Here is a 19524-nt window from a genome sequence, read left to right as displayed (position 1 = left end):
ATGCCATAGCTTTGCATGAGAAGTGACTCAATCATATCTTTTCCTGGCCTTATAATTTGTCAGGTTCCATGCTGTGTATACAGGTGGTCCCTCATTCCCCAGTATCAAGTCAGGGATTGGTTCCAGGACCCCCACAAATACTAGAATCTGCAGATGCTCAAGTCCCTGATATAAACTAGTACAATATTTAACATATAACCTATGCACATCCTCCCATATACTTTATGTATTTTTATAGCATTTTAAAAAAAAATATTACTTTTTTATTTATTCTTGGCTGTCCTGGGTCTTCATTGCTCTTCATAGGCTTTGTCTAGTTGCAGTGAGTGGGGGCTTCTCTTGCTGCAGAGCGTGGGCTCTAGGGAACACAGGCTGATAAGTTGCAGGATACAGATTCAGTAGCTGTGGCTCACGGACTTAGTTATCCCAAGACATGTGGAATCTTCCCAGACCATGGATTGAACCTGTGTCTCCTGCGTTGGCAGGTGGATTCTTAACCCCTGGACTACCAGGGAAGTCCTTTCATATAATTTAAATCATCTCTAGATTACTTATGATACCTAATACAATATAAATGCTGTGTAAATCATTGCTTGTGCTCAGCTAATTCAAATTATACTTGGGGGAACTTTATGGTATTTTTAAAAAATTCCAAATACTTTTGATCCACTCTTGGTTGAACCCCTGAATGTGCACCCCAAGACTACAAACAACTGACTGTACTGTTATCTCTGGGAATGTCTTCTTTCCCCATATAGGAAAGATTTTTTATTTGCTTGTTTCTATGGCTTTTCCACCTATTTGGGACAGAGGGTGAAATGTGAACCAATAATTTTTTTTTTTTAAATCACTGTATCTGGACAGATGATGTAGCAAAAAGGTTTCATGATAGAACGGAACTTGCCTTCCATTGTCATTGTGAGCACACAGTTCACTGTGATCTCAGAATGCTGATTCTGAACATGAAAGAAGGACACCATATAAAAGAAAGAAGGACACCGCACTTTTGAAACATTGTTCAACAAAACACATTTTGTGTCCTTCCCCGCAAATCTAAATTCTTGCAGTTCATCATTGAAGGATTTGACCAGGTTGCTCAACTGGAAATCTGATTTAGAAAGTAAAATGAGCTCTAAAGAACATTTCTCCATTGAATGAGGACACCCAAAGGCCCTGGTTTCCAGTCCCCGTTTGCTATTTTCAGAAACTACATCCCCTCCCCCACCACAGGAGCATACTTAACTATTTTTATTAATGTGAAAGACAGACCCCCCCCATGTTTGGGAACTTGAACCTCCACAGTAACTCAGTTCCATTGGCTGGAGTCACTTAAATGTTTTAATTCTCTGAAATAAATTGCTGGTATATTTTCATCCTTAAAAAAAACACCATGTAGAAATATTTGTATAGCAGGCAGTTAGGGACTATCAAGTAATATGCATACCTATTTCCCAACAGCCTAAGGCCTTTATCAAAACTCTGCAGCTACATTTTTCTTGTAAAATATATTCAGATGGAATATCGTAGGGTTTTTTTTTTCCTTTTCCCCAATGCAGTTCATGAAATGGCCAGGTGAATACATTACAAACACTTTGTGAGTAAGGGACAGATTTGGAATGCAAATCTGGGGACCCTTGTGCTGTTGTTGTTCAGTAACTAAGTTGTGTCCGACTCTTTGAAACCCCATGGACTGTAGCATGCCAGGCTCCTCTATCCTCAGCTGTCTCCTGGAGTTTGCTCAAATTCATGTCCATTGAGTCAGTGATGCCACCCAACCATCTCATCCTCTGTTGCTCCCTTCCCCTGCCATTGATCTTTCCCAGCATCATGGTCTTTTCCAAGAGTTGGCTCTTCACATCAGATGGCCAAAGTATTGGAGTTTAAGCATTAGTCCTTCAAATGAATATTCAGGGTTGATTTCTTTTAGGATTGACTGGTTTGATCTCCTTGCTATACAGGGACTCTCAAGAATTTTCTCCAACACCACAATTTGAAAGCATCAATACTTTGGCGCTCAACCTTTGTTATGGTCCAATTCTCACATCCGTACGTGACTACTGGAAAAGCCATAGCTTTAACTACATGCACCTTTGTTGGCAAAGTGATGTCTCTGCTTTTTAAGACTCTGTCTACATTTGTCATAGCTTTCCTTCCAGGGACCAAGTGTCTTTTGTCTTTATGGCTGCAATTACCATCCACAGTGATTTTGGAGCCCAAGAAAATAAAATCTGTCACTGTGTCTACTTTTTCCCCTTTGCCTTGAAGTGATGGGACTGGATGCCATGATCAAGATTTTTGACTATTGAGTTTCAAGCCAGTTTTTTCACTCTCCTTTTTCACCCTCATCAAGAGGCTTTTTAGTTCCTCTTCACTTTCTGGAATAAGAGTAGTATCATCCGCATATCTGAGGTTATTGATATTTCTACCAGCAGTCTTGATTCCAGCTTGTGACTCATCTAGCCCAGCATTTCACATGATATACTCTGCATAGAAGTTAAATAAGCAGGGTGACAATATACAACCTTGTTGTACTCCTTTTCCAATTTTGAACCAGTCCATTGTTCAATGTCTGGTTCTAACTGTTGCTTCTTGGCCCACATACAAGTTTCTCAGGAAATGGGTAAGGAGGTCTGGTATTCTCAGCTCTTTAAGAATTCTCCATAGTTTGTTGCGATCCACACAAAGACTTTAGCATAGTCAAAGAAGCAGGAGTAGATGTTTTTCTGAAACTCCCTTACTTTCTCCATGATCCAACGAATGTTGGCAATTTGATCTCCGCTTCCTCTGCCTTTTGTAAACCCAGCTGGTACATACGGAAGTTCCTGGTTCACATACTGCTGATGCCTAGCTTGAAGGATTTTGAGCATAACCTTGCTAGCATGTGAAATGAGTGCAGTTGTATCAAACAGTCTTTGTTGTATTAAACAGTCTTTGGCATTGCCTTTCTTTGGGATTGGAATGAAAACTGACCTTTTCCAGTCCCGTGGCCACTGCTGACTTCCAAATTTGCTGAAACGTTGAGTGCAGCACTTGGAGAGTGTCATCTTTTAGCATTTGAAATACCTCAACTGGAATTCCATCACCTCCACTAGCTTTGCTGGTAGAAATGCTTCCTGAGGCCCCCTTGACTTCACACTCCAGAATGTCTGGCTCTAGATGAGTGACCACACCATTGTGGTTATCCCAGTCATTAAGACTTTTTTTGTATAGTTCTTCTGTGTATTCTTGTCACCTCTTGTTAATCTCTTCTGCTTCTGTTAAGTTTCTTACCATTCTGTCCTTTATTGTGCTCATCCTTGCATGAAATGTCACCTTGATATCTCCAGTTTTATTGAAGAGAGATCTAGTCTTTCCTAGTCTATTGTTTTTCTCTATTTATTTCATTGTTCACTTAAGAAGGCCTTCTTATCTTTCCTTGCCTTTCATGTCTTTTGTTTCCTTAGCTATTTGTAAAGCTTCCTCAATCACTTTGCCTTCTTATATTTGTTTTTCTTGGGGATGGTTTTGGTCACCACCTCCTGTACAATGTTACGAACCTCCATCCATAGTTCTTCAGGCACTCTGTCTATCAGACCTAATCCTTTTGAATCTATTTCTCACTTCCACTGTATAATCATAAGGGATTTGATTTAGGTCATACCTGGATGGCCAAGTGGTTTTCCTTACTTTCTTCAATATAAGTCTGAATTGTGTAATAAGGTGCTTATTATCTGAGCCACAGTCAGCTCCAGGTCTTGTTTTTGCTGACTGTATAGAACTTCTCCATCTTCAGATGCAAAGAACATAATCTGATTTTGGTATTGACCATCTGGTTATGTTCATGTGTAGTATCACCTCTTGTATTGTTGGAAAAGAGTGTTTGCTATGACCAGCGTATTATCTTGCTAAAACTGTTAGCTTTTGCCTGCTTCATTTTGTACTCCAAAGCCAAAGTTGGCTGTTATTCTCTTGACTTCCTACTTTTGCATTCCATTCCCCTATGATGAAAAGGACATCTTTTTTTTTTTTTTTTGGTATTAGTTCTAGAAAGTCTTGTAGGTCTTCACAGAACCAGTCAACTTCAGCTTCTTTGGCATCAGTGGTTGGGGTGTAGACTTGGATTACTATGATGTTGAATGGTTTGCCTTGGAAACAAACTGAGATCATTCTATTGATTTTTTTAGATTGCCCCCAAGTACTGCATTTCGGTCTAAAACCAAACAAAGCAGCAGGTAATACACCTGGCGATGGCTCACCCCATGATGTCTGATGAGACTCCAATGTACTAAATAAACAGAGAATATGAAACCCCAGAATATGTTCTTCATGCCCAAAAGTGAACTCTATATTCTGGGATTTCATACTCTCTGCTTATTCACTATTTTGGAGTCTCATAAGACACCATGGGGTGATCCATTGCCAAGTGTATTACCTGCAGCTTTGTCTTTAGTTTATATCCTTTGAACTGAACAGTTCAGAATGTCAGCACGAGAACTGACCCAGAGATTCCTTATTTTAAAAAAGTATTTTGGTTTCAAGTCTTGCTAAAGAATATAAAAATATTCCATTCACATTTTATGTTTTTACTGGCCAGATCATGCTTAGTAGCCATCCAAATGGCAAAATATTGTAGAAATCAATTTCCTTTTGTTTCCATTCTCTTGGGCATAAACAAGTCTCCACTCTTAAGTCAACTGGCGAAGTAGCTTTAAGCCATCATAATAATCCTTTTAGGCATGAGTGTGTGTGTATTTTTTTAGTTATTTGGTGTTTTCAAGCATGAAAATAAATCCGGAAAATGTTTTCACTGAGTTTTAGGTTAGCGTGAGAATGTTACCAGATTTGTAAGTTTCACGGATTCCCTATCAGAATATTTAAACTCTTTTCAATGTTTTGGAACAATGAGGAGTAGATAGAGCATTCCTTCTTGATTAGAGAAAAGTCTCTTACTATCTCTCTCTTTCTTTTTTGCTAATTGCAAGCTGTTCAGCTTTCCTTTCAAAAGTGCAAGAACCTTAGGGGTTCCTCACCAATACTAAGAGGGGTCTGAGTCTGTTTCTCAAGGAAGCAGGCCCTTTTGTCTAGCTCTGTGCCATTTTCAGACAGGGGTTAATTGGCAAATTTATTTTTCTCATCCCCTCAGGCACCACCAAGTCTGAAGATCGTGCTGCTTTGCTAAAGAAATTCAACGAACCTGGGTCCCAGTATTTCATTTTCCTGCTGAGCACAAGAGCTGGAGGCCTGGGCTTGAACCTCCAGGCCGCTGATACCGTGGTCATCTTCGACAGCGACTGGAATCCTCATCAGGTGTGCCTCTCTCTGCCTTTGGTGCCCTAGCCTCCCTTCTGGAGAAGACTGGAGAGGCTAGCAGTTCCCTCATATGCATTTATGGGGCAGAGCACATTCCTAAACAAGTGGACCATGTCTCCAAAGGGAAGACAGTCCAGCACATTCTTACGTCTACTTTCTTATATCCCTTGAAACATAGGCATTGAGATGTCTTACACAATACTTTGGTATGCCTTTGAAGAGTTCAAGTTTGCAGGACAAAAACTCAGGTTCCCCCTTCATTTTAAGCCCCTCCACCCCCCACCTCCTGGGACTGCCACTGAGCAAAGTATATTTGAAAGTGTTAGTTGCTCGGTTGTGTCCAGCTCTTTGCGACCCCATGGACTGTAACCCACCAGGCTCCTCTGTCCTTGGAATTCTCCATGCAAGAATACTCGAGTGGGTAGCCATTCCCTTCTCCAGGGAGTCTTCCTGACCCAGGGATAGAACCTGGGTCTGCAGTGGCAGGTGGATTCTTTACTGTCTGAGTCACCTGGTAAAAATGAGTCCTAGAAAGCTGTAAATAATGTCCCCAAAGTCAAACAATTTGTATATTAGTTTTTTATTCTGTGTGTTTTATTTAAAATCATCATCAAAAAATATTCTATTCTGTATACCTAAAACATTTTAAATCAACTATACTTCAGTTTTTTAAAACACATAGAAATATTCTATGAGCAACTGCTAGAACAACGAATAGAATAGGTCCCTTGTGGCAGTTTCGTCTGGGAGGTAGGTAGTATACCTGCCTATAAGATACTCAGTAGAGCGATATTCAGGCTTCCCAGGTGGTGCTAGTGGTAAAGAGCCTGCCTGTCAGTGCAGGAGACGTAAGACACGCAGGTTCGATCCCTGGGTTGGGAAAATTCCCTGGAGGAGGGCATGGCAGCCTACTCGAGTATTCTTGCCTGGAGAATCCCATAGACAGAGGAGCCTGGTGGGCTACAGTCCATAGTGTTGCAAAGAGTTGGAAATGAATGAAGCGACTTAGCACACATGCAGAGTGATATTTTTGAACATTAGGTTCATATTGGAACAAATGTGGATTCACAGCAGTAAAGCAAACTGCAGTTCTCACATGGGAAGGTGAATTCTATATCAGCTTAACCTGGACTCCTTCCTGTACAGGTCTCATGGACTATAAATACTCAGAATCATGCCATCTCACTAGGTTGTTGTGAAGATTGGATGGAAAAGGCTTACAGAAGTTGTTTTTGTCAGGAAGTGGAGTTCAGATGCATTAGAATTACAAGGGAGCTTTTTAAAAACAGCCATGCCTGCTTGTCATTCCCTGCACTTCACCCTTAATTTTGTAGGGTCTTCCCACCTTTCTAGACTTCTCTATACACAAGCTTCTGGGAGATTCAGACACAGACTTCTGTCTGCATACAGCTGGGGATCCCTGACTTCAAGAAAAAAGCAGTGTTTCCAAACCTTTGGGTGGCCACCAGCCTTGACCACTGCATGTGTCCACTAGCCATTCTTTCTAGGTGATGATATTAAAGTCGAGTTCCTTTTGAAATTTTCTCACCCCAAAAAGGGTTACAGGTGGTTGAAATTTCCTCACCCTGAAAAGGGTTACAGGTGATCAGCATATAGTGTATTAGTCTTCAGGAGATAGTCTTATATGCCTAGTATATTTTTATATCCCATATTTCTTCCAAATCACAGGGAGAATTCATATTCCCAGGAGAAACCTGCAGTTTTCCTCTTGCCGTGGTGATTCAGTGCCTGTTCCAAAAACATTTTTTGAAGGGCTGTTATGCCACAGGCACTGAGCTAGGCTAAGTGTCTAGGGAAGGCTGTGTATTCCCCTCCTCCCAGGATGCTTAGTCTGCCTGGATGTTGGCATCACCCTCGTTGCTGCTGCCTGAATCTTCAGTGAGATACAGTAGCCTGGGTATAGGTGAATGGAGAGTGCACTAGATTTTATCTTCCAGGACAAACACTTCTGTAGCATCTCAGCTGCTCATCCTCATTGGCACAGTGTTTATGCTAAGAATCCAAGGAAATCTAGTTTCCAGAAATGCTAGTATACCATGAGAAAGGATGCTGGGACATCCATGTGTTTCTGTCTCTATCTCTCTGTCACACACACACACACACACACTTTTATGAACAGTAGCTAAAAATGGAACCCCAGAATCAAAGGAAGTTACATGCATACCTAATGGTTCACAGTGCATGTGAATTGAAACTTGGGCAACAAAACACAGACCCCCACATTTCCTCTGGTCTAATTTATCCCAAATTCCTCACACTGGGCCATATATTTCTGCAGATATTTATATATCTGCCATAGGTAGATTCACTTCCACCTAATTTGGTTAACTAGACTGACTAGATTTTTTTGTTTTTATTTTTCATGCCTGTCATTTAAACATGGCCATTAGTTTGGGCAGACTTTTATTTTTTTAATTTTCAGAAAGCAGTGATCTTAGAGTGATACAGAAGAACACTAACTTTTCATTTAAAAGGTAGTAGAACTAACTTTCACTAAACAACAACTCTCCCAGATACTATGAGGCACTTTGCATACCTCATTTCAGGTAATCCTCGGAGTATTTTATATGTAAAGAAACCCAGGAAGCACAGCCAGGATTCACACCCAGGTCTGTCTAAGTTAGGGTTTAAATCCTGGCTTTGGGCTCTTTCAACCTTGTACATTTGCATAAATGTTACCTCCCCCTCCAAATACAAGTTGTAGAGTTCTTTTTCCATCTTGGCTTCAGCATATATTGAAGAAACACTTTTTCCCTGTAATTATTCTTTATTGTATTGAATCAAAATTAAGGCACATTGGTGAAAGGGGGTTTATTTGACATAGGTTGACAGATTGAAGATTCCGGCCTTAAAGTTGCTAATTGGAGGCCATTGCTAAAGTCAAAGATAGAACATATGAATGTGGAATTAGCTCTAAAACCTTTCGGGGTCACCAGGACTCTCATTTCAAACTTCTATGAGAAACACGGGTATTTCCTTTATTGTATTCACTTTAACCCGTGGAGCAGGAGCTGTGTTGTTATTACAGAGAGGTCAACAGCACAGTTGCTTTGGAGGTCCTTTTCTGTGTTCTTGTCTTCAGATATCATCACACCTAAATCAGTGTGATGGGGTTCCAGATCTCAAAGACCTCAGAAATGATAAATAATCCATTCAGTGATTTTAATACTTATCTCTTTGTCATAATATTGATATTTCCCCCCATTTTTGGCATAGAGGCCCACAGGCTTAACTTGCATAAACTTCTTCAGCCTAGAAATAGTCATTTTTGCTATTTTCCAAACAGGTCATGTTAAACATACCAAAAAACACCACCACCACCACCAACAACAAAAACCTAATGGCAACAAACTCCCAAGGGTTCAAGAACTTCTTCCCCTGTTTGTAGATGGTCTATGCTCTCCATGACCTCACCTGTCATAATCTGCTGCCAGCTGGACCTTAATATTTCATGTTTTATCAGCATCTTCTAGGACAGGCTCAAACTATAACCCAGGGGTAAGTCTGGCAGGCCACCTGAGTCTGGACCACAGTACAAGCAAAGAATGATTCTCACATTTTTACATATAAAATGTGCAATTGAAAAAGAAAGAAAAATGAATATCAGCCTTCGGTAGGAACAGTTGCTCGATATTTGCTCTTGACCCAGGGAGCCTGGGCCCATTCTGGAATCAGTATTTGACCCCTCTTCTAGGAAGTAATCGAGGTGGATGGCACAGAACTTTCCAACTTGGCTGCTGCTCAGCCATTCTGGTGAAGATGTGTGGAGAGGGAGCTGAAGCCAGGGCTTGAAAATGAAGTGCAGGGTTTCCTCCCTAGTGATTCCATACCTTTGGCTTTTAATGATCTACCTCACTTTCTCCTCTGTGGAAAATAATCTAATTTGGACGAGTCCCAGCTGTCTTCATAGTTTAGCTCTCCCATTCAGATATCCTCTGAGAAAAAAAACTTTTGCCCAATTAGTCATTTAACTGTAAAGGCCAGCAAAGCCAGGTCTCCTGGGCAGGCTTCAGCCTGTTGTGTCTTAGTGCTGCATGAGTGACCAGGAAACTCATCCTGTCAAGATGATGGCCTTACAGCTATGGAGTATCAGCTCTGTGCAAAAAAATTTTTTAAAGGTGCCAGGGATGCAGGATACAGGGGATAGACCTTTGCCCTAAAAATGTACATGGGTTTAATGGAGGACACATGGAAACAACTAATTAACATTGACCCAGAAGCCATTACCTAGACCGAAATAAACAAAAGGGACATGCCAACAAGTTTTTATTATGTGGCCTTAAAATTAGGTAACTCTGCCTCATAGCTTTATGAAGGTTTTTATTTAAAGATTTCATTAAAACCTTATTTTTTTATTATAAGAGTTATATTCAAAGCAGAAAAAAACAATTGCCAAACCATATGAAAGTAAAATGAAGAAAATGTAACAACACCTATATAATCTTATCTGGAGATACAAATATTATTGGCTTCTTAGTATTTGTCCTTGGTATAGATAAATATATGCACATACAGCATAATGTACATACTCATATATAACTTGCAGTTTTCACATATTATAGCTTTATGTCATTAAGTTTTCTACAGTATAATTTTAATGTACTATCTTGGCACATATGGTAGAAGACTGTAATTTATTTCATCAGTCTGTTACTGTTGAATGTTTAGTTAATTCTGCTTTTTTAAAAAAATATATAAATAATATATAATTTTGAAAGGTGCATCCTTATTGTAAATCTTTGTGCATATGCATGATTATTCCCTTAGGACACATTTTCAGAAGTGGAATTTCTGAGTTCAGGACCACAATCAATTTTAACACTTTCGATACACAGTGCCAAATTTCTATCCCCCAAATGTTGACTTGTTTACCACTCTACTAGCCTTCCCTTTCATTTCTCCAAACTAAAGGTTGAGTCTTTGATGATTCAAATTAGATCCCAGAAAATTTGTACATGGACAATCATTATATGAACAATGTGTGTATATATGTATAATGTATGTGTGTATAATTCAGCAGTATCTTAATAATCTTCTTTAACATCTTCCTTTAACCCTGCAACCAGCTTCCCTGGTGGCTCAGATGGTAAAAAATCTGCCTGCACTGAGGGAAACCTGGGTTCATTTCCTGGGTCGGGAAGATCCCCTGGAGAAGGGAATGGCAACCCACACCAGTATTCATGCTAGAATTTTATGGACAGAGCAACCTGGCAGGCCACAGTCCATGGGGTTGCATAGATTCAGACAGGGCTGAGCCACGAACACTTTCACTTTAACTCTACAACTTAGGGTTCAGTTCAGTTCAGTTCAGTCACTCAGTCTGAATCACATGCATGCCAGGCCTCCCTGTCCATCACCAACTCCCGGAGTTTACCCAAACTCATGTCCATCGAGTCGGTGATGCCATCCAGCCATCTCATCCTCTGTCGTCCCCTGCTCCTCCTGCCCCCAATCCCTCCCAGCATCAGAGTCTTTTCCAGTGAGTCAACTCTTCGCATGAGGTGGCCAAAGTATTGGAGTTTCAGCTTTAAGCATCAGTCCTTCCAATGAACACCCAGGATTGATCTCCTTTAGAATGGACTGGTTGGATCTCCTTGCAGTCCAAGGGACCCAAGTCATACTTGTGACATCAAATTTATTTTTATTTTATTTTTTTAGTTAGGGGCAAAACTGGTGAACCTGCTGCTGCTGCTGCTGCTAAGTCACTTCAGAACCTAGGGACACATTAAAAACAAACAACAACAAAAAAACCATCCTGAGACCTGGATTTCAAAACCTGAGATGTTTTTAAGTTGATTTGGTTACTTTGAACTCAGGTTCCCTCAGCTAGCAACGACCTTGAATTTTTCAAAGGAAGGTAGCTTGTATATTTTACAAATGTAAGCAGATTCTTGCCTGGAGAGTCCCAGGGACGGGGGAGCCTGGTGGGCTTCCGTCTGTGGGGTCGCACAGAGTCGGACACGACTGAAGTGACTTGGCAGCAGCAGCAAGCAGAATCTTGCATTAGCAAAGGTGGATTAAGTAACACTTCCCTGGTTCCCTCTTGGGTAGGCGACGCCGCCGCTAACCCAGACGCGTTGGCCCTCAAGCACGTGGTTCTCTCCAACAGGACCTGCAGGCGCAGGACCGCGCTCACCGCATTGGCCAGCAAAACGAGGTCCGCGTGCTGAGACTCTGCACCGTCAACAGCGTGGAGGAGAAGATCCTCGCCGCCGCCAAGTACAAGCTGAATGTGGATCAGAAGGTGATCCAGGCGGGCATGTTTGATCAGAAGTCTTCCAGCCATGAGCGGAGGGCCTTCCTGCAGGCCATACTGGAGCACGAAGAGGAAAACGAGGTACGGCAGAAAGCCGAGCTAGGAAGTCAGTCGCCTTGAGTCTCGCGAGGGTTAAGGACCACTTTGTTCTTTAAAGCGTTTCCTGGGCTGGCGTTAATTAAAATGAATAAACTAGCCGCTGTCTTACCCTGATAAATTTCACAGAAAGCCTGTGAAACTTACCCAGACGAGTGTCTTAAAAGCAGCTGCTAGAAGGACCTGAAGCCTTGGCTGGCGGGCTTCCCTGGTTTCCGCCAGAGAGGTGCAACCTGCACACTCGCTTGTACTGTGAGTGCTGCCCTCTGTAGGGAAGATTCAGAACTGCAGAAAGGCCTCTTGAAGCTGCTAGATGAGACTAGACAAAACCGAAGGGTTCCTCCTTGCCTTTTCTCTCTCCATCCTTCAGAGCCCTTTTTCTCTCTTGCTTTTTGATCAGGGATCACTGAACTTCAATATATATTTGTTGGAGAAGCCCTTGCAGCTGTCTTTAGCTCTTTGAGTCATACTTCTACTGGAAAAAGAATGACCTTAACCTCCATTCCAGATTCTCCTGTTAAGAGCTGACCAAAGACTGAGAAAATTACTGACAAAAAGCAATCTCTTTTTATTTGCCAACATTGTTTCAAGAATGTATCGATTTTGTTTCTCTCGGGGGATCTTTGGGTAGCTGTGTTTTTGTAGATTGCTAGTCTTAGTCATTCGTTACTAAATAAATTTTCATTACTAAATGGGTTTGAAAGAGTTAAGACACACAGTACATAATCTAGAAGACTATACAAAATACCAGCATCAGTCCTTATCATAAGCTTGACTTGGGATGGACAGATTTGGTTTGGTGTGCCCATGTTTATAAATGGAAAAATGGGTTTGTCTTATATATTCATGTGGAATACTATTTTCATTGTGTATATTAGATATATAGTTAACCTTTAAACAACACAGTTTGAACTGTGTGGGTCCACTTACATGCAGATGTTTTTCCATACTAAATAATACAGTGCTACATGGGTCTGTAGTTGGTTGAATCTGGAGATGCAGAGGAATCATGGATCCGAAGGGCCCCTTGTAAGATATACATGAACTAACCACAGCTGTTCAAGGTCAAATGTAGTTTGATTTTGCCTTAAGTAGAATGTTTTTTAAATCTTCTGTAAATTATAAGCCGGATTCTTTCAAAAATCTCATTTACTTTTTTTTCTGAAATAAGTTGAAATGTGAAGTAGTTCTTGATATTTAAAAGAATCCTGAAATGAATCTTTTTGCAAATTGAAGAGCACATTTCTGTTATGCTTCTTCACTTGTCAGGCTTATATATTTGATTAGTTATCTGTTAGATTTCACTAAAATGATGAAAATGCATATGTACGTACATTCACTCATATTTTTAAAATTTTGATCTTAAGTAATTTGCTACATTTGACTCTAGGAATTGAATATTTGATATAGATTTGATTCTCAAAATTGAATATTTGATACGGATTTAGAATCAGGTTGTCAGGTGATTTTTTTTTATTGTTTACACATTTGGAAATTTAAAAAATAGAATAATAGGCAGAGTTGATATTCAACTAGGAGTCTCCATGACATTTTTGCTTGTTTTGTTTTATGTAGGCCTTGTGGAAATAACCCCGACCTGCATTAGCTGGAATCTAGTGTTGCCTGTAGCTTTGCAACCTTCTGAGACCTCAGGGAGATGTTGACCTCTCCTAGTCCTCAGGGCCCTTGCAGGACATTTGGTCCTGTCCACAACATCCATTAAGACATTTGATCTATAAGACATTTGGTCCACAGCAAAAGCTCTTTGATATTTGTCCAGAACCACTTGGCAGGGACCAAATATGCTCATGGATGTTGTGGACAGGACCAAAGTTCAAGAACCTTTTGGCGTGGACCACATGTCTTATGGACATTTTGGACAGGACCAAAGGTCTGCTCACCCTGAGGGCCACCAGGTGGAGCCTTCAGTGGAATCTGATGCCATTTGCTTCTAACTGAGCAGACTTACTGGGGCTCCACACTCGTTCCAGGCTGTCTGTGTGTCGGACAGATGTTACTGTTTTCTGGATAGCGCGTGTCCTATGTGAAGATGTTTGTGGACCCTGATCGCCTGCAATCATGGTCTCTGATCCTGAGTATCCGCAGCAGCCATCACCGTGGTTGATGGATCATGGAGCACTAGCGCATAAGGAACCCAGGCAGATGTATTGTCCGCTTGCCAGCCAGTTTGTTCTCTGTGAAAGCCAAGCTTCTTGCCAGTTTAGAAGAGCATCTTTTCATCTTGGGCTTGGGAGAAGTCCAACCTGACACTATATAGGCTAAGAGGGGATAACATGATCCTAGGAATAGGATGGACAAAGCCAGACATCTTTCCACCAGAGGATATACTAACCAAATTCTTTGTATCCTGCAGTCACAGCCTACTCCAACTAGTCTATTTCTTTGTCAGATGAAATATAATAATGTATTTAGACAAATTGCCTTCCATCAAGAGATGAACTAGCATAGGTTTTTCACAGGTAATTTTATCTTGAATCATCAGTTTTTACGTTACTGACTTGCATTCATTTCTGACCAGTGCACCAGACGTTATCTTGGGAATAGACAGAGGCATCTCCTTTAAGCTGCTAGGACACGCATACTCTTTCTAGAACAAGTTGCCCCATTTTGAATGTAGCAATATGACGGGAAACTGGATGTTTGAAGTTCTGGGTTTTCCTTTCTTCCCTCTGCTAATACACTGAAATTCCCCATTTGATTTTTAACAAGCTCACTCAGCATATGATATAAAGCACTTGGGACTATAAGTTTTGTAGTACCTACCCAACTTCTGGAATCTTTTAAGTGTGAAAATGATAGAATAACATTTCTAAAAAATTTTAGAACTGTTGGTTTCTGAGGAATTTTCAGATATGTAACATGCCTTGGTCTAACACATTATAAAATGAAAATGTGAGGCCTTGGGTAATTGTTTCTCTACCTCATTTAAATTATTTTCATTAAGAAGAATTTTGTGGGGGGTTTGTTATTGATACCTTTTGAGTTGTCACAACCGCAGCTGTAATAGTAGCATAATAGTGCCCACTGAAATACATTGATTAAACATATTTTAAAAGTTATGTATTTGACACGTATATCCATGTGATTTTTGTGGTCTTGCTTTGTGTGTTATCACTAAGTTTCACATACTCGTGTTCTTCATAAAGCTTTGAAGATAAGCTTTTATATTGGGCATAAGTTTAATGGAATTAAAAGACTTAACACTAGACCCATTCTCATGGGGATTTCCTTATTTAAATCCTACATCTACTCTGTGGAGTAAATGTCATGCCCATTTTACAGATGAGGTCATTGAGGTAGGGAGACAGTAAGTAACCTGTTTTAAAAGTAAGGAAATCAAGGGACTTCCCTGGTGGGTCGGTGGTTAAAACTCCATACTCCAAATGCAGGGAGCATGGGTTTGATCCCTGGTCAGAGAACTAAGATCCCGCATCCTGTGTTGTATAGCCAAAACTAAAATTAAATTAAAGGAATCAAGATACACCCCCCTCCCGCCCTCAAAAGAACTGGTATTTCTTAGAATATACTATGTTTCCTGCCTAAACAGTTTTTGCTCTGGAAAGATGCTTTGAATTGCTTGCAAAATACTTATGGCAAGTGACCTTTCTGTTTTCTTTCTGGCTTGAAATGGGGTCCCATTGGTCTGGAGAATCACCTCTGGAGGTTCACCTTAGTCACTGGTACCTCACCCCAGTTGTCCAGCCTCTCTCCTGAAACCTGTTAACTCATTCTGTTCTGTTCTTAATCCCAGGAAGAAGATGAAGTGCCCGACGATGAGACTCTGAACCAGATGATTGCTCGACGAGAGGAGGAATTTGATCTTTTTATGGTAATGTTACAGAAAAGCATGGAAACAAATGCCTCATTCCCTCCCCCGCCCCTTTTCTGTTAAACACACGATGTCTGGGGCCTGTGTGCCCTGGCCAAATTTCATTTGTGAAGCCTGAGCCTTTTCCTTCAGTTCAGAGGCTGCAAACTAGCTGGATTTAGCCTGCAGACATATTTTGTTTGGCCCATGCCGTGTTTTTTAAAAATTTCAAGTCTGTTGCCAACACAAAAAGAATCCTGATTTCTGGCTTCTCTTGAAAAATGAGCATGGACCATAATACCAGGCTCACATCTGATGGAAGCGTTTGGCTAGGGTTGAGTAGCAGCTGAACCCTCAGGACAGGCCTTGTGATACCCAGCTTACCACAGACACACCCCCTGCTTCCAGCTCATTTCTGATGCTGGAAGGCATCCTTCAGGGAACCTGCCTTGCTCCTCCAGGCAGAGTTCACAGCTATTCCCTAGCTGTCTCCTTAGGGCTTCAAACAAATATGTTCCCTGGAAGGGGGCAGGGCGGACAGCAGGAGGACAGGAACTGAGACGACGTCCTCCCTTTTCTTATTGTTGAAGAGAACCTCCCTAAGCAACCTTCTAAGTATGCATCAAGGTGTGCGCGCTAAATTGTTTCAGTTGTATCCGACGTTTTGCGACCCTATGGACCATAGCCCACCAGGCTCCTCTGTCCGTGGATTCTCCAGGCAAGAATACTGGAATGGGTTGCCATGCCCTCCTCCAGGGGATCTGCCTAACCCCAGGATCAAACCCATGTCTCTTATCTCCTGCATTGGCAGGCAGGTTCTTTACCACTAGTGCCACCTGGGAAGCAACCTTCTAGGTCTGCATCAAGGTATAGTCTTCCCTTAAAGATCTAAATTGGTTGCCTTTCACTGGTATAACACAGATGCAAAGAACCTTGACATCTGAAGATTTAATGTCCATGATGTTTCAACATTGACTTTCCAAGATACATAATCATCTGTAATCTTACCAAAACCTGAATTTGATATATGTCTCTGGCCTGCCCACAAGGTCAGTAGGGAAGGTAGCAAGTCTCTTGGCTAGTGAGTGAGGCCCTCGGAAGTCATATCTGATTGTGTTCTTAAGCCATTAACTATAGCTATCTTATTTACCTCTGTATCCCCAGCGCTCAGACCAGTTACTGGCACATAATAGATGCTTAATAAATACTTGCAAAATTTCAGGCCTCATGAGGATGTCCGCCTAGGTCAGGACCTATCAAGTTGTAAGGCTCCGCTCAATGTGTTTAATCTTTTGATCTTTCTAACATTTAGCCTGTTTGTGGAGTGAGTGAATAAATGCTGTAGAACCCCCAATCAGAGCTCCCAAATTTGAAGCCCCCAGGTCTCAGACAGATGACTTTAATGAGGGAAGCAAGTGGACAGGCATGAGTGGATGGTGGTGAAGGGTGAACAAAGGGAGTCGCTTTGTTTCAGGGAGACAGAGCTGAAAGTCCCATGTAGTCAGAGATTCCAGCTTTTCAAGAGAAACTAAAAGGTGAGGTTTTTGTATTCACTCTCTGGATTTCAAGATGTTTGCAACTAAATTCGATTTTTTTTATTATAATTTAACACTTCAAGCCAAGTAAAATATGATCCTGGGCCAATCATGACCCACAGGGTTTGCAGTTTCCACCTCTTCAGCCTAGACAGTCTGAGAAGGGAGTCCCAGCTGTGTGAAAGCTATGTTATTTTTGTGACTTTTGTCTTGGGAACAATGATTGTGCTCACACACAATGATTCAAGATAAAGGACAGTTAATTCTTTCTCAGGAAACTTTTAGGTAGCCATGGGACTAGCTCCTATCCTGGGATGCTTACTCTCCCCCTGCACTTTGAAATGAACGATCCTACCCATAGTAAGGCCATTTTAAAGAAAAATGACAGAAAGAAGACTTTACCAGCATGGTCAACACAGGGTGTTCATAAAACCTAAATTTCTTAACTCAGACTGCCGATCACCACCTTTATAGATTATTCTCTGTTTGGGGAGATTAGAGATACACATAGGAAATAGACTAATCTTTTCTCTCCTTGAGGAGCTTATTAAAATGTAGATGACTAGGGAACAGCGAGGCAAGAGGCCCTCAGCTTCCTTAGCTGATCACTGATTGGCAATAATTCAGCACCGCTATAGCCTCAGACACTCTTGAGGCCCTTGGAAAGGATAAGCTATCTGCCATTATTCAAATCATATTAGGCCCAGAGATGGAGGTTTCCATCAGCAGCTGGGAAAGAAGGGAAAAGGAGTACTTTTCTGCCTTTCTGGCTGGGTATCTGTAGAAATGGAAAGCCTTGGAAAAAAGAAAAGAAATCGGATGTCTGGCCAAGGCTCAGCCTTCTTTTAACTGGGAACAGGTGAAGCTGGCTATGGAAGGCTTTTCTGTAGGCATTTTCATTTTGTGAACATGTGCTGGTTTCTTAAAGGTTGACTTCTCATTTTTGGATAATACAGATTTTTGGTTTGCTTTGGTTTGGTTTGCCTTGTGTTGGTTTTTTAAAGTCTTTTAATCAGCCTGCTGCCTTTGGCCAATTCACTATTCATTAGCACCTCCACCAGGGGGCAGGAAATCAAATTGAATCCTTGCCAGTTCAGATTAAAAACTGCAGTGAGAAACAAGAATGGAATGTGAGCTAGATTTGGAATTCGAATATTTAAACTCTTAATCCACTTTTTTTTTTTTTATAAGTTAGCTCTGCCAGGCTCCTCTGTCCATGGCGATTCTCCAGGCAAGAATACTAGAGTAGGTTGCTATGCCCTCCTCCAGGGGATCTTTCCAATTCAGGGATCAAACCCAGGTCTCCCTCATTGCAGGTGGATTCTTTACTGTCTGAGCCACCAAGGAAGCCCATATAAAAGTAATATAAACATATTATTTGATTTATGTATCCTAGGCACTGTAGTTCGGAGAAGGCTATGGCAAGCCACTCCAGTACTATTGCCTAGAAAATCCCATGGATGGAGGAGCCTGGTAGGCTGCAGTCCATGGGGTCGCTAAGGGTCGGACACGACTGAGCGACTTCACTTTCACTTTTCACTTTCCACTTTCACACATTGGAGAAGGAAATGGCAACCCACTCCAGTGTTCTTGCCTGGAGAATCCCAGGGACGGGGGAGCCTGGTGGGCTTCTGTCTGTGGGGTCACACAGAGTCGGACACGACTGAAGTGACTTAGCAGCAGCAGCAGCAGGCATTGTAGTTAAATAACACACATTATGCAGATAATCTCTTTAAAATAAAACCTTTCTTTAGAACATTTTTTCTTGTTTTCTCCTTCCAAAAATGTGACTTCAGAAAGTTATCTCTTACACTGATTACCTATGAATTTTAACTAAAAGAGATTTTTGACAGGCCAAGATTCATGTCTGAAACATTGTGCTAACATACTAACATTTAAAAAGCTTAAAAAAGATTTTAAGCTGGTCTGATCCCTACAGAGGCATTATTATTTCCCCTTAAAAACAATCATACAAATTAGCATAAGGTTATTGGGTGTTAAGACAAACATATTCACGTAATAGCTAAATGATAAATTAATCTTATTTGAATATGAACTTCAGATTTTGTACTTGTCTTCTGTAAGTAGAAATCTTTGGGAAGAGTTACAGTCACAGAACTTTAATCTTATTAAAAATTGCATCAAAATTTTTTTTGCATTCTTCCTAAAAGAAAAAAAAGCAGTGCTATTTATTTTCTTTTATATTAGAAGAGAATTATTTTCTCATTTGTGGACTAATGCATGGCATAAGTCATTTTACAAGTCTTGGTATGGGAAATGCTAATCATATAACCAAAAATTGAAGTGGTGATATTTTGCCATCTCTGTACAGTGCCTTAACAAAAAATGATTTTTCTTGAATACTATCTAATAACTATTAAGAAATTACCTTGAGAGGCCCCTGTTTAGATTGCACTTTAACTAAGCATCCTCTGTGTGCTGATTGTTGGATCCCATTTCTGATACCAGAGCATTAGGAGGCAGGATTAAGAGCAACC

The 19524-nt window shown here is 40.9% G+C and overlaps 1 protein-coding gene across 5 annotated transcripts in view; it reads left to right on the top strand.

Annotated features, from left to right (window-relative positions):
• The window catches only part of SMARCA2 (SWI/SNF related BAF chromatin remodeling complex subunit ATPase 2), a 179393-nt gene that overhangs the window by 93530 nt on the left and 66339 nt on the right, over positions 1 to 19524 (top strand). For all 5 annotated transcript variants that reach the window (XM_055428322.2, XM_055428324.2, XM_055428323.2 and 2 more), the window contains exons 24-26: positions 5123 to 5286; positions 11420 to 11647; positions 15435 to 15512. In XM_055428322.2, the coding sequence (XP_055284297.1) occupies positions 5123 to 5286; positions 11420 to 11647; positions 15435 to 15512 (470 nt within the window). The remainder of the gene's footprint in view (positions 1 to 5122; positions 5287 to 11419; positions 11648 to 15434; positions 15513 to 19524) is intronic.

Source organism: Moschus berezovskii, chromosome 7 (assembly GCF_049115385.1).
Source record: "Moschus berezovskii isolate FMDL1 chromosome 7, NW_MosBer_1.0, whole genome shotgun sequence".
NCBI lineage: Eukaryota > Metazoa > Chordata > Mammalia > Artiodactyla > Moschidae > Moschus > Moschus berezovskii.
This window is presented reverse-complemented; position numbering and strand designations above follow the sequence as displayed.